Below are 14,707 nucleotides of genomic sequence, written 5' to 3' on the forward strand. Positions count from 1 at the left end.
ATACACAAAGTATAACCTTCCGTTACCTCAAACCTAACAGCATAATACAATTTTATAGTTCACCCCTATAAAGTCATTTGAATTGATTATTTCCCCTTAATACTTAATACACAAAGTATATGTAACCTACTGTTACCTCAAACCTGACAGTATAAAACAAATTTTTATTGTTCACCACCTATGAAGTCATTTCGACTGATTATCTCCCCTTTATACATAATACACAAAGTATAACCTTCTGTTACCTCAAACCTAACAGCATAATACAATTTTTTAGTTCACCCCTATAAAGTCATTTGAATTGATTATCTCCCCTTAATACATTATACACAAAGTACATATAACCTACTGTTACCTCAAACCTGACAGTATAAATCAAATCTTTATCGTACACCACCTATTAAAAGTATGAAGTCACATAGATTGATTATCTCCCATTAATACATTATATACAAAGTATAACCTACCATAACCTCAAACATTACAGTATAAAACAAATCTTTTTGTTCACCCCTAAGAAGTCAATTAGATTGATTATCTCCCCTTAATACATTATACACAAAGTATAACCTACCATTACCTCAAACCTGACAGCATCAAACATATCTTTATTGTTGACCATCGAAGAAGTCATTTCGACTGATTATCTCCCTTTCATAAATAATACACAAAGTATAACCTTCCGTTACCTCAAACCTAACAGCATAATACAATTTTTTAGTTCACCCCTATAAAGTCATTTGAATTGATTATCTCCCCTTAATACTTAATACACAAAGTATATGTAACCTACTGTTACCTCAAACCTGGCAGTATAAAACAAATTTTTATTGTTCACCACCTATGAAAAGTATGAAGTCATATAGATTGATTATCTTCCCTTAATACATTATACACAAAGTATAACCTACCATTACCTCAAACCTAACAGCATAATATAATTTTTTAGTTCACCCCTATCAAGTCATTTGAATTGATCATCTCCCCTTAATACTTAATACACAAAGTATATGTAACCTATTGTGACCTCAAACCTGGCAGTATAAAACAAATTTTTACTGTTCACCACCTATAAAGTCATTTCCACTGATTATCTCCCCTTTCATACATAATACACAAAGTATAACCTTCCGTTACCTCAAACCTAACAGCATAATACAATTTTTTAGTTCACCCTATAAAGTCATTTGAATTGATTATCTCCCCTTAATACTTAATACACAAAGCATATATAACCTACTGTTACCTCGAACCTGACAGTATAAATCAAATCTTTATCGTACACCACCTATGAAGTCATATAGATTATCTCCCCTTAATACATTATATACAAAGTATAACCTACCATATTAACCTCAAACATTACAGTATAAAACAAATCTTTTTGTTCACCCCCTAAGAAATCAATTGGATTGATTATCTCCCCTTAATACATTATACACAAAGTATAACCTACCATTACCTCAAACCTAACAGCATAATACAATTTTTTTAGTTCACCCCTATAAAGTCATTTGAATTGATTATCTCCCCTTAATACTTAATACACAAAGTATATGTAACCTACTGTTACCTCAAACCTGGCAGTATAAAACAAATTTTTATTGTTCACCACCTATGAAAAGTATGAAATCATATAGATTGATTATCTCCCCTTAATACATTATACACAAAGTATATATAACCTACTGTTACCACAACCTGACAGTATAAATCAAATGTTTATCGTACACCACCTATGAAAAGTATGAAGTCATATAGATTGATTATCTCCCCTTAATATATTATATACAAAGTATAACCTACCATAACCTTAAACATTACAGTATAAAACAGATCTTTTTGTTAACCCCCTGAGAAGTCAATTGGATTGATTATCTCCCCTTAAAACATTATACACAAAGTATAACCTACAATTACCTCAAACCTGGCAGTATAAAACAAATTTTTATTGTTCACCATCGAAGAAGTGATTTCGATTAATGTCTCTCTTTCATACATAATACACAAAGTATAACCTTCCGTTACCTCAAACCTAACAGCATAATACAATTTTTTAGTTCACCCCTATCAAGTCATTTGAATTGATTATCTCCCCTTAATACTTAATACACAAAGTATATGTAACCTACTGTTACCTCAAACCTGGCAGTATAAAACAAATTTTTATTGTTCACCACCTATGAAAAGTATGAAGTCATATAGATTGATTATCTCCCCTTAATACATTATACACAAAGTATAACCTACCATTACCTCAAACCTAACAGCATAATACAAATTTTTAGTTCACCCCTATCAAGTCATTTGAATTGATTATCTCCCCTTAATACATTATACACAAAGTATATATAACCTACTGTTACATCAAACCTGGCAGTATAAAACAAATTTTTATTGTTCACCACCTATGAAGTCATTTCCACTGATTATCTCCCATTTCATACATAATACACAAAGTATAACCTTCCCTTACCTCAAACCTAACAGCATAATACAATTTTTTAGTTCACCCCTATCAAGTCATTTGAATTGATTATCTCCCCTTAATACTTAATACACAAAGTATATGTCACCTACTGTTACCTCAAACCTGGCAGTATAAAACAAATTTTTATTGTTCACCACCTATGAAAAGTATGAAGTCATATAGATTGATTATCTCCCCTTAATACATTATACACAAAGTATAACCTACCATTACCTCAAACCTAACAGCATAATACAAATTTTTAGTTCACCCCTATAAAGTCATTTGAAATGATTATCTCCCCTTAATACATTATACACAAAGTATATATAACCTACTGTTACCTCAAACCTGGCAGTATAAAACAAATTTTTATTGTTCACCACCTATGAAGTCATTTCCACTGATTATCTCCCATTTCATACATAATACACAAAGTATAACCTTCCGTTACCTCAAACCTAACAGCATAATACAATTTTTTAGTTCACCCCTATCAAGTCATTTGGATTGATTATCTTCCCTTAATACTTAATACACAAAGTATATGTAACCTACTGTTACCTCAAACCTGGCAGTAAAAAACAAATTTTTACTGTTCACCACCTATAAAGTCATTTCCACTGATTATCTCCCCTTTCATACATAATACACAAAGTATAACCTTCCGTTACCTCAAACCTAACAGTTTAATACAATTTTTTAGTTCACCCCTATAAAGTCATTTGAATTGATTATCTCCCCTTAATACATAATACACAAAGTATATGTAACCTACTGTTACCTCAAACCTGGCAGTATAAAACAAATTTTTATTGTTCACCACCTATGAAAAGTATGAAGTCATATTATGGTATTATTGCGTAACAATTTTCATATTGGCTTAGTTATAGGTCCGAGGGTACCATATTGGCCTGAGGCGAAGCCGAAGGCCAATATGGCTGCCCGAGGACCTATAACTAAGCCAATATGAAAATTGTTACGCAATGATACCTTTATTAATTAACCAGTCCAATATGAACTCTAGCCGGGCCAATATGAAGATTGAAAATAGTGTGAAAATCTGACATTCAGGACTTCAATAGTAGTGATTTGAATATGTATCAATGAAAATTGAGGATTTTAATCAAAACAATAAAATAGTAACAATTTTATTAAATAATCAACAGTAAATAAACACAACAAGTAAAAAACATGTTTTTATCTAGTTTTCAGATTAAAGCTCTTGGCTGCAGTTTATAGTATTCTTTCTTTCCCCTGAGTATATGTTAATATTGAAAACACCACCTGTTATAGTTGCACCTGCAAACATGGCCATTGGGTTGTCATGTTTGTTAGCAGTTTGATTATTTGTATTTGATACATTTGCATTTAAATTATTATGAACTAATGTATTTGAGTTTGAAAGTTCACAAGGTTCCTCTGAATCTGATGTCGTCTGTAAATCTGAGTTCGGCAACATGACCTTAGATATTGTGTGAGAAGCTTGTTGCTGTTGTTCAATAGACGGTACTGAATAATGAGTTAAGGTACTAATGCCTTTCCAGCCTCCTAATTGAGCAACTTCATTGGCAGGTCTACCATTTTGAAGTAGTGTGGTAGCAAAAGTTTTACGTCCCGAATGATTAACCTTTCTTCCTTGAAGATCTCCTTTTTCTGCCATATTTTTTACCATTTTACCTAATTTATCTTTGCCTATGGTTTGGCGAGTGTACCATATTTCCTCATGTTTATTATCTAAAGGCCTCAAATAAAATCTATGTTCATCAGTTAATGTGTCTTGAGGTCTATGCCGTTTGTATTCCTTGTAAACATGAATAGGGCAATTACTTCCTCCTTCCCCGAAAATCTTTGGTGTAATATCCCGGAAATCTCTGCTTTTTGCTCCACTACGGGTTTGGTGCTTCTTTCTGAAAAAAGTATGCTTATGTCAATATTTAAAGAAGAATTATCCTTCCTGTCTGTACAAAACTTTCACTTTTATATAACAAAAAACATGTATTGCATAGTAAATAAGATTTGTTTTGATAAATATAAAACAATGGTTAATATCCTTAAAAGCACAAATTACCAACTTTTGTCAGGACTGTTGTACATGTACATCCATTATCCACAGAAGTATATATTCTGTGATTTCTAAAAGATTTAAAATATCAACTATTTAAATGATGGAAATCATAACATAATCTCACCATTAAATTCCAAATACTCCTTTCCATCAGATGTAGCTTTTAACTTGACATCTCCCCATGTCATGTTAACATGGTCTTGTCGACCTCGTAGACCAAAGTATGTTGCATTATTTAAAAACACAGCATTCAGTAATGCATCAGGGTTTTCTGGAAAAAGAAAAAAAAAAGAACTTAACTAAAATACATGTATCTTAATGTAAATATCCAACTTAAAATAGTATTTAAAGGACAAATACTGTATCAAAATGCAAAAGACCTCTGGAGACACTCTCATTGTTCAAGACCTTATGTGTATTTTAAACATTTTTTATTAGAACAACCATTTAATAATCAGGGATGGATAGAGGGCGACAAGGAAATAAAATAATTTGTTTGCCACAAGGTTAGAAAAATGTTTAATTAAAAGTTACTGACTGACACGCTGGAATACAACATTTTTTTTAAACTTACGTGTTCCAATAACGCCTTTCTCCCTCAAGATTTGGATTTCCTCAGTCGTCAAAGGTTCAGCTCTGTTTGGCTTACTGCCCTTGCCCAATGACTTTAATGCCTTTCGCTTCGCTTCTAATACCCGTCTTGTGTGGTTGAACTCAGGATCCTTTTTAATACTGAAACATTAAAGAAAAGATATGCATAATATCTGACATGTAATTTTTGTATGTACATGTTTTATACTTATAGCAAAGAGAAACCAAGGAATATTCATTGTACACAAGCTTAAGATCATCAAAACCACATTGACCCAGATGATATATATAGTTTTTACCAAAAAAAATGACACAAGGCTAAAATTAAAATATTGGCACTGAATATTCGAGTCATAATGCTTGACAGAATAATGCAAAGGCTATCATGCTATATCAAGACAAGGGAGTTACATGTCTCACAGATATCAAATAATCTACATGAAAATAATCGTACCTTATACTACTTTTTGAGTCCTTCAAATGTCTATCCAAGCTGTTGAACATAGAGGATAAAGAGTCAGGCTCATATTCGTCACCATTTTTCTTCAGGACTCCAAGAAAAAATCTTGATAACAGACTGTCCAAGTCTTTGGCAGGTATTTCCACTGAATCACGCATTTCTCCAACAGATATGAAAAAATCCAGCATCACTTTCAAGTCACTCTTTGTTTTAGTTTTTGTGTTCTTGTTAACACTTAAAGCTAGAAAAGAGTCAGTGTCTTCATCAGTGACAGAGCGAAACCTCTTGCTACTCGAGCTATTTTCTTTGTCTGATTCGTCAATCTCATGATTCTGTGCATTTTCAATGTCCTGCAGAATTTCATTTGGGAAGTTGAAATTCGCTGAATCAACTTCTTCCAGAATCAAATTTCCTTCCCCATTGACATCCGCGAGATTTCTCTTGATGTACTCTGCCTCCCTATTAGATAAATCGTCGTAGTGAAAATAGTCTTAAACTAACGCATCCATCGCATCATCTATATTTTTTATAGAGCTATTGCTCCATCGTTTTGTTGTCATTTTCTCCTGTCAGACGACACTAGCCGTAGTTCTCTAGAGTTATCGGGATTTCAACCGATTAGTCTAGAGCTAATCGAATATGCTAATATTGGCCTTGCTAAACCCGGGCCAATACGGAAAAATCCGTATTGGCCTTATAGGACAAAATTATCGATTTGGCAGTTTTACTCGTATTTAGTCAAATAAGCTCCAGTTAATTAATAAAGATTGATTATCTCCCCTTAATACATTATACACAAAGTATAACCTGCCATAACCTCAAACCTAACAGCATAATACAATTTTTTAGTTCACCCCTATAAAGTCATTTGAATTGATTATCTCCCCTTAATACTTATTACACAAAGTATATATAACCTACTGTTACCTCAAACCTGGCAGTATAAAACAAATTTTTATTGTTCACCACCTATGAAGTCATTTCCACTGATTATCTCCCCTTTCATACATAATACACAAAGTATAACCTTCGGTTACCTCAAACCTAACAGCATAATACAATTTTTTAGTTCACCCCTATAAAGTCATTTGAATTGATTATCTCCCCTTAATACTTAATACACAAAGTATATATAACCTACTGTTACCTCAAACCTGGCAGTATAAAACAAATTTTTATTGTTCACCACCTATGAAGTCATTTCCACTGATTATCTCCCCTTTCATACATAATACACAAAGTATAACCTTCGGTTACCTCAAACCTAACAGTATAATACAATTTTTTAGTTCACCCCTATAAAGTCATTTGAATTGATTATCTCCCCTTAATACATTATACACAAAGTATATATAACCTACTGTTACCTCAAACCTGACAGTATAAATCAAATCGTTATCGTACACCACCTATGAAGTCATATAGATTATCTCCCCTTAATACATTATAATGATTGATTGTTGGTTGCTTAACATCCAGTGGCAAATATTTCATGCATATTCAGGACGAGAACAAGTTCACAATAAATACAATAGGTAGGTTGTTGTAATAGAGGCCATCTAGGATGATGGTCTGGGAAATTTGGACTGCCACTAGAAAATGAGGGTATATTGGATAGGGACAGAAATTTTGCCTTGCAACAGGCCACCTACGGACCCCTCAAAGAGTTGTTGCAAGGGTTCTTAACGTGCAAAGAGCGTGGCACTCTCTTTACACGAGGCATCGGATTTAACGTCCCCTTCTGACGGACGTGACTGCGAACTTGATACATCCCGCACAGCCAAACGGACGCCCCACTTCGGCAAGCGTTTTACTGCCGGTCGGGAGAAGACCAAGTGATCATATTTCTATACCCCAGTCACCCTTGGGGTTTAATACATTATATACAAAGTATAACCTACCATAACCTCAAACATTACAGTATAAAACAAATCTTTTTGTTCACCCCCTAAGAAGTCAATTGGATTTATTATCTCCCCTTAATACATTATACACAAAGTATAACCTACCATTACCTCAAACCTGACAGCATCAAACATATCTTTATTGTTGACCATCAAAGAAGTCATTTCGACTGATTATCTCCCTTTCATACATAATACACAAAGTATAACCTTCCGTTACCTCAAACCTTACAGCATAATACAATTTTTTAGTTCACCCCTATAAAGTCATTTGAATTGATTATCTCCCCTTAATACTTAATACACAAAGTCTATGTAACCTACTGTTACCTCAAACCTGGCAGTATAAAACAAATTTTTATTGTTCACCATCAAAAAAGTCATTTCCACTGATTATCTCCCTTTCATACATAATACACAAAGTATAACCTTCCGTTACCTCAAACCTAACAGCATAATACAATTTTTTAGTTCACCCTTATCAAGTCATTTGAATTGATTTTCTCCCCTTAATACATTATATTCAAAGTATATATAACCTACTGTTACCTCAAACCTGACAGTATCAATCAAATCTTTATGGTACACCACCTATGAAGTCATATAGATTATCTCCCCTTAATACATTATATACAAAGTATAACCTACCATAACCTCAAACATTACAGTATAAAACAAATCTTTTTGTTCACCCCTATAAAGTCATTTGAATTGATTATCTCCCCTTAATACATTATACACAAAGTATAACCTACCATTACCTCAAACCTGACAGCATCAAACATATCTTTATTGTTGACCATCAAAGAAGTCATTTCGACTGATTATCTCCCTTTCATACATAATACACAAAGTATAACCTTCCGTTACCTCAAACCTAACAGCATAATACAATTTTTTAGTTCACCCCTATAAAGTCATCTGAATTGATTATCTCCCCTTAATACTTAATACACAAAGTATATGTAACCTACTGTTACCTCAAACCTGACAGCATCAAACATATCTTTATTCTTGACCATCAAAGAAGTCATTTCCACTGATTATCTCCCCTTTCATACATAATACACAAAGTATAACCTACCATTACCTCAAACATTACAGTGTAAAACAAATCTTTTTGTTCACCCCCTAAGAAGTCAATTGGATTGATTATCTCCCCTTAATACATTATACACAAAGTATAACCTACCATTACCTCAAACCTGACAGCATCAAACATATCTTTATTGTTGACCATCAAAGAAGTCATTTCGACTGAATATCTCCCTTTCATACATAATACACAAAGTATAACCTTCCGTTACCTCAAACCTAACAGCATAATACAATTTTTTAGTTCACCCCTATAAAGTCATTTGAATTGATTATCTCCCTTTAATACATAATGCACAAAGTATATGTAACCTACTGTTACCTCCAAGCTTACACTATATAACAAATCTGTATTGTTCACCACCTATCAAGTCATTTGGATTAATTATCTCCCCTTAATACATTATAAATAAAGTATAACCTACTGTTACCTTAAACCTGGCAGTATAAAACAAATTTTTATTGTTCACCACCTATGAAGTCATTTCGACTGATTATCTCCCTTTCATACATATACACTAAGTATAACCTTCCGTTACTAAATCCTTATAGCATAATACAATTTTTTAGTTCACCCCCTATAAAGTCATTTGAATTGATTATCTCCCTTTAATACATAATACAAAGTATATGTAACCTACTGTTACCTACAAGCTGACAGTATAAAACAAATCTTTATTGTTCACCACCTATGAAGTCATTTGGATTAATTATCTCCCCTTAATACATTATAAACAAAGTATAACATACTGTTACCTCAAATCTGGCAGTATAAAACAATTTTTTATTGTTCACCACCTATGAAGTCATTTCGACTGATTATCTCCCCTTTATACATAATACACAAAGTATAACCTTCCGTTACCTCAAACTTAACAGCATCATACAATTTTTTAGTTCACCCCTATCAAGTAATTTGAATTGATTATCTCCCCTAAATACATTATACACAAAGTATATATAACCTACTGTTACCTCAAACCTGACAGTATAAATCAAATCTTTATCGTAAACCACCTAAGAAGTCAATTGGATTGATTATCTCCCCTTAATACATTATACACAAAGTATAACCTACCATTACCTCAAACCTGACAGCATCAAACAAATCTTTATTGTTGACCATCAAAGAAGTCATTTCGACTGATTATCTCCCTTTCATACATAATACACAATGTGTAACCTTCCGTTACCTCAAACCTAACAGCATAATACAATTTTTTAGTTCACCCCTATCAAGTCATTTGAATTGATTATCTCCCCTTAATATATAATACACAAAGTATATGTAACCTACTGTTACCTCCAAGCTGACAGTATAAAACAAATCTTTATTGTTCACCACCTATGAAGTCATTTGGATTAATCATCTCCCCTTAATACATTATAAACAAAGTATATATAGCCTACTGTTACCTCAAACCTGACAGTATAAATCAAATCTTTATCGTACACCAGCTATGAAAAGTATGAAGTCATATAGATTGATTATCTCCCCTTAATACATTATATTCAAAGTATAACCTACCATAATCTCACACATTACAGTATAAAACAAATCTTTTTATTCACCCCCCAAGAAGTCAATTGGATTGATTATCTCCCCTTAATACATTATACACAAAGTATAACCTACCATTACCTCAAACCTGACAGCATCAAACATATCTTTATTGTTGACCATCGAAGAAGTCATTTCGACTGATTATCTCGCTTTCATATATAATACACAAAGTATAACCTTCCGTTACCTCAAACCTAACAGCATAATACAATTTTTTAGTTCACCCCTATCAAGTCATTTGAATTCATTATCTCCCCTTAATACATTATATACAAAGTATAACCTACCATAACCTCAAACATTACAGTATAAAACAAATCTTTTTGTTCACCCCCTAAGAAGTCAATTGGATTGATTATCTCCCCTTAATACATTATACACAAAGTATAACCTACCGTTACCTCAAACCTGACAGTATCAAATAAATCTTTATTGTTCACCACCTATGAAGTCATTTCGATTGATTATCTCCCCTTAATACATTATACACAAATTATAACCTATGGTTACCTCAAACATAACAGTATAAAACAAATCTTTACTGTTCACCCCTTTTAAGTCATTTCGATTGATTATCTCCCCTTAATACATTATACACAAAGTATAACCTACCATTACCTCAAACATTACAGAATAAAACAATCTTTTTGTTCACCCTCTATGAAGTTATTTGGATTCTCCCCTTAATACATTATAAACACTAGAACACACCTGTGATATCACGGGTCCGTGACTGAATTAAAGTATATAACTATGCGCAAGCCTTATTTTAGTATTAGTATTGTCATCTGATAAAGTCATGCCGATTATAAGATCCACAGTTTTTCTCTGCTTTCAAGTCTTTCTGTTTGAACCCGTCGAACTGAAACAATAATATTAATTATTTGGAAAACAAAAGGTCCTGGAATGGAGTATTTTTTTAATCAACAGCATTGTCTTATATAAGTTATAAATAAAGTTGAATTCTTTGCTTCGCGGTTTTACGTCAACGCCTAGTCTCATCACCTAAGTGGAGAACCCTCACTTCATATTCCCCGGCTGGCGCATTGTCAGGCAGGCAGGTTCTTCCCCTTACACTGAAGGTTGCAAGCTGACTTGCTCAGGCAGGAACTCAAAATTCCGTTTGTATGCTGAGTGATCTCAAGGGCCAAAATTAAATGATTTTGAAGAACCCCAAAGACTTTTTAGGAATATAGTTTTTGTCTCCATAAAAGACACTTAACTGTCCTTGTTATTTTTTGGTCTTTGACTTGTTTTGACATTTTGTAAACATGACTTCAGCGATTTGTTTTTTTGTTCTATGAATTAATGGTACTCTATAAGTTGTTATTCATGTCACCTTGATGAAGTTATAATAATACAAGAAGTGCAGAGGAAATGCCTGAAATGTCCTCTAATACGGAACGGAATGGTTGGGTACTTGTATATCTTGGACAGCCAAACTGATACCCCACTTTAGCAAGTGTTTTACAGCCAAGTGGGAAAAGCCCTGTATTGACCATATTTCTATTCCCCAGTCATCGTTTTTTTAAGACATTGCAATAATAAACTGACACTTTCTACTACAATGACTACAAAAATTGCTATTTCATAGCATAAAACTCAAATCAACCCTATTATACAAAACAATTTTCTTTTAATGGCATGTTATTTCAAAATTGATTCACACGTGCATACCGGTCTACTCGAACTTTCTATACTAGTATATAGAAAGTCCCTGCTCGATTCGAGAATCCAGAGTTCAGTCAATTCCTTGGTTGGATCAGCGACTAAATAAAATATAGCATCATGCACATGATGGAATATTCTCTTCTTATCTTTTTTCACAAATGCATTTTTATAAAGTGATTACAACAAGTTTTCGGCAGTCACTGAGTCAGTCACCAAACTGAAATCGGCATTCCGATATATAACTGATTTTTTAAAAAACCATGATATTTATATCTTATATTGCGTAGCAAATCTATGCCATATTTTATTTATAAATTTAAAGAAAGAATAAAAAACCTACCTTCTAGACGAAACTTTTAAAACAATATGCGTGAACAGCTAGCCATTCGTGTTGTGAACTCAAATTCCCGCCAATAGTAGGGTTACACTAAGGACCTGAAAGTGGACCTGAAAAGACCTGAAAATACACGAATAAAATTATGCAAATTGCAATAACTTTGTAATTATTGGATGAAATTTCTTCAAGAGGCGGATCCAGTGGGTCCTGGGGGCCCGGGCCCCCCCTTTCGTGGGAAAAAATTGGTTGATTATATGGGGAATCACTGATGCATGACTGGAGTGCGCCCCCCCCCCCCCCCCCCCCCCTTAGCGGAAAGACCTAATTTTGAACAATTATGAACAACACCAACGTTACAAACGATAACCAGTCCACTGACTATATTGAACTGCATGAACGATTTACCGTCACTGCGGCAAGACTATCAAATATTAAAAACAAAAACAAAAAAAAACATGGTCTCATCATCTCTTGCTGATTATTTCAATACTGTATGGTTTAAAATATTTTATTTCAAATACATTCATCTATTTATTTTTCTTTGTAAACATATGGTATACTATAATAATAAAAAAAAAAAACTAGTCAGTCGAAACGACACGAATTGCCCCGTCTCAAAAAGTGGAAAAATCTACAATTCCAACAACACAAGTGGACAAAAACATGATGGTATACTCACATTTCGAAAATTTGCGGAAAATCGTAAGGCTTTAAAAGAATCCACATCACTGTGATATCAATGTCCAAAGCCCGTAATCAGTTCGGCAAAAATTAACGTAGCGGAACTAATTAAAATATTAACTTGATCTGTAACTCCCCATGGTTAACTCACATACGAAAAATCAGCCACATATCGGAAGGCGTTCAGAAAAAAAGTCCGTATAATGGTTTGTTGCGGAGAGACGGAATGGCGGACAAGGGTAAAACTATATATGGCCCTGACAACTTTGTTGCGGGACCCTAAAAAAAGACAATATGCCTATGCAGATAAAATAACCAAAAAGAAAATATGCTAATTCTTTCTTTTTTCCGTTTTCCGTTTCCGCCGTTTAGCAACACTCGATTTATTATAAGTTTGAAAAATGTGATGTCAATAAGATAAGATCATTGTAATTTGTATCCAAAAAAATGATTGACCTTTAACATTGATTTTAAATATGATATTGTACTTGAAATATATTTTTGTAAATCCGGTGGAAAAAAGTCTACATTTTTTTAACAAAGATCTATCATGTATAATAAAATATGCCGAACTATAACAAGCATATTATAGTCCATCATTGTTAGTCCCCTACTAGCAAGGTGAAAGGGAACTTTAGGATTGCACACTGACCGTCTGTCTGTCCACCCTGAGACTACTATAACGTTATAGTAGTCTCATGCCCACCCGTCTGTCCGGCAAATCAGTTTGAAAAAACCCAATTTCGAGCTTGAAGATATTGATTTAATATTTGGTGTATTGTGTATTCATGACAAGTTAAGATCAAGTCCGAATTTTGTTCACTTCTCTTTCTTTTGTGCAAAGTTATGGTCTATGAACTTAAAAAAATCACCCATAAAATCAGTTTTGCACACTTGTTTTGTCGTGCTTGACGATATTGATTTGTTGACTAGTATATGATTTTATCATGACAAGTTACATATGATTTTTTCAGTTAACATGATGAGCCATGTATGTCGACTTAACAAGACGTATAACTGCAAATAAAGCAACATTGTTTGCCCCCCCCCCCCCCTTATCCTGATATGTATAACCTGACAAATAATGAGTTGTTAAAACATGAAACGAACGTCAACCTACTGCAACATGAATGGGAGCCAAACCGTCGTACGGAAACTACACTTTCTTGGTATATTAGAATATGAAAGTTACAAAATATTTGGCTTAAAGATGTTGCCTGAGATTTATTAACTGGTCAATAGCCCGACCCCCTTATTGTAGTAACTTAGTTAGCTTGTGGTTTACATATACATTGTATATACCAAAAATTCACCCTTTTCAACATGAACACAAAGGTCTTCATTTTCACAGGTCGATTTAAAAAAGAAAATCTGGTGCACCCGTGCAGTATAATCATATAATTGTATAGGAAATGTGGAATACAAACATATAAATACAATAGGGTGATACAATTTATTGGGTGGGGAAGCGGGGGGGGGGGGGGGGGTGAGGGCTGACATGCACGATCGGACGAACGATACATGGAAAAATACCATCACGAAATGAACGGGAAACCTTTTTTTACAAAATATAAGTCTTGCACAACAGAACATATAAAACGGACGTTGGAAATAAAAACTTTACCAGTGTCCACCACCATAAGTGTTTTTGTCTTATTTGGATCAATGGTGATTCAAACATGTTTATACCAACCACTTTTCGGGAGTTATATTGTGATTGGGAAGTCCATCCATCTATTCGTTCGTTCGTTCGAATTGTTCGTTAGTTTGTCTGTCCGTTCGTTCTTCCGTCACACTTTTGTATCCACGACTCTTACTAAACGCCGAATCAGAATATTAGCCATATAATTCCATTGTGAACCTCCT

General features: G+C 33.6%; 1 protein-coding gene across 1 annotated transcript; it reads right to left on the reverse strand.

Annotated features, from left to right (window-relative positions):
- Window positions 1-4,386: 4,386 nt before the first annotated feature.
- Window positions 4,387-6,076, reverse strand: LOC139519862 (uncharacterized protein KIAA1958-like). Its single transcript, XM_071312136.1, has 3 exons — window positions 5,584-6,076; window positions 5,113-5,270; window positions 4,387-4,809 (listed from the first exon to the last, which is right to left on the reverse strand). Exons 1-3 carry the CDS (start codon window positions 5,775-5,777, stop codon window positions 4,646-4,648), a joined length of 516 nt encoding a protein of 171 aa, XP_071168237.1. The 5' UTR covers window positions 5,778-6,076; the 3' UTR covers window positions 4,387-4,645.
- Between the last annotated feature and the right edge of the window lie 8,631 nt (window positions 6,077-14,707).

The sequence above is a fragment of the Mytilus edulis genome, chromosome 4 (genome assembly GCF_963676685.1).
Source record: "Mytilus edulis chromosome 4, xbMytEdul2.2, whole genome shotgun sequence".
Lineage (NCBI taxonomy): Eukaryota > Metazoa > Mollusca > Bivalvia > Mytilida > Mytilidae > Mytilus > Mytilus edulis.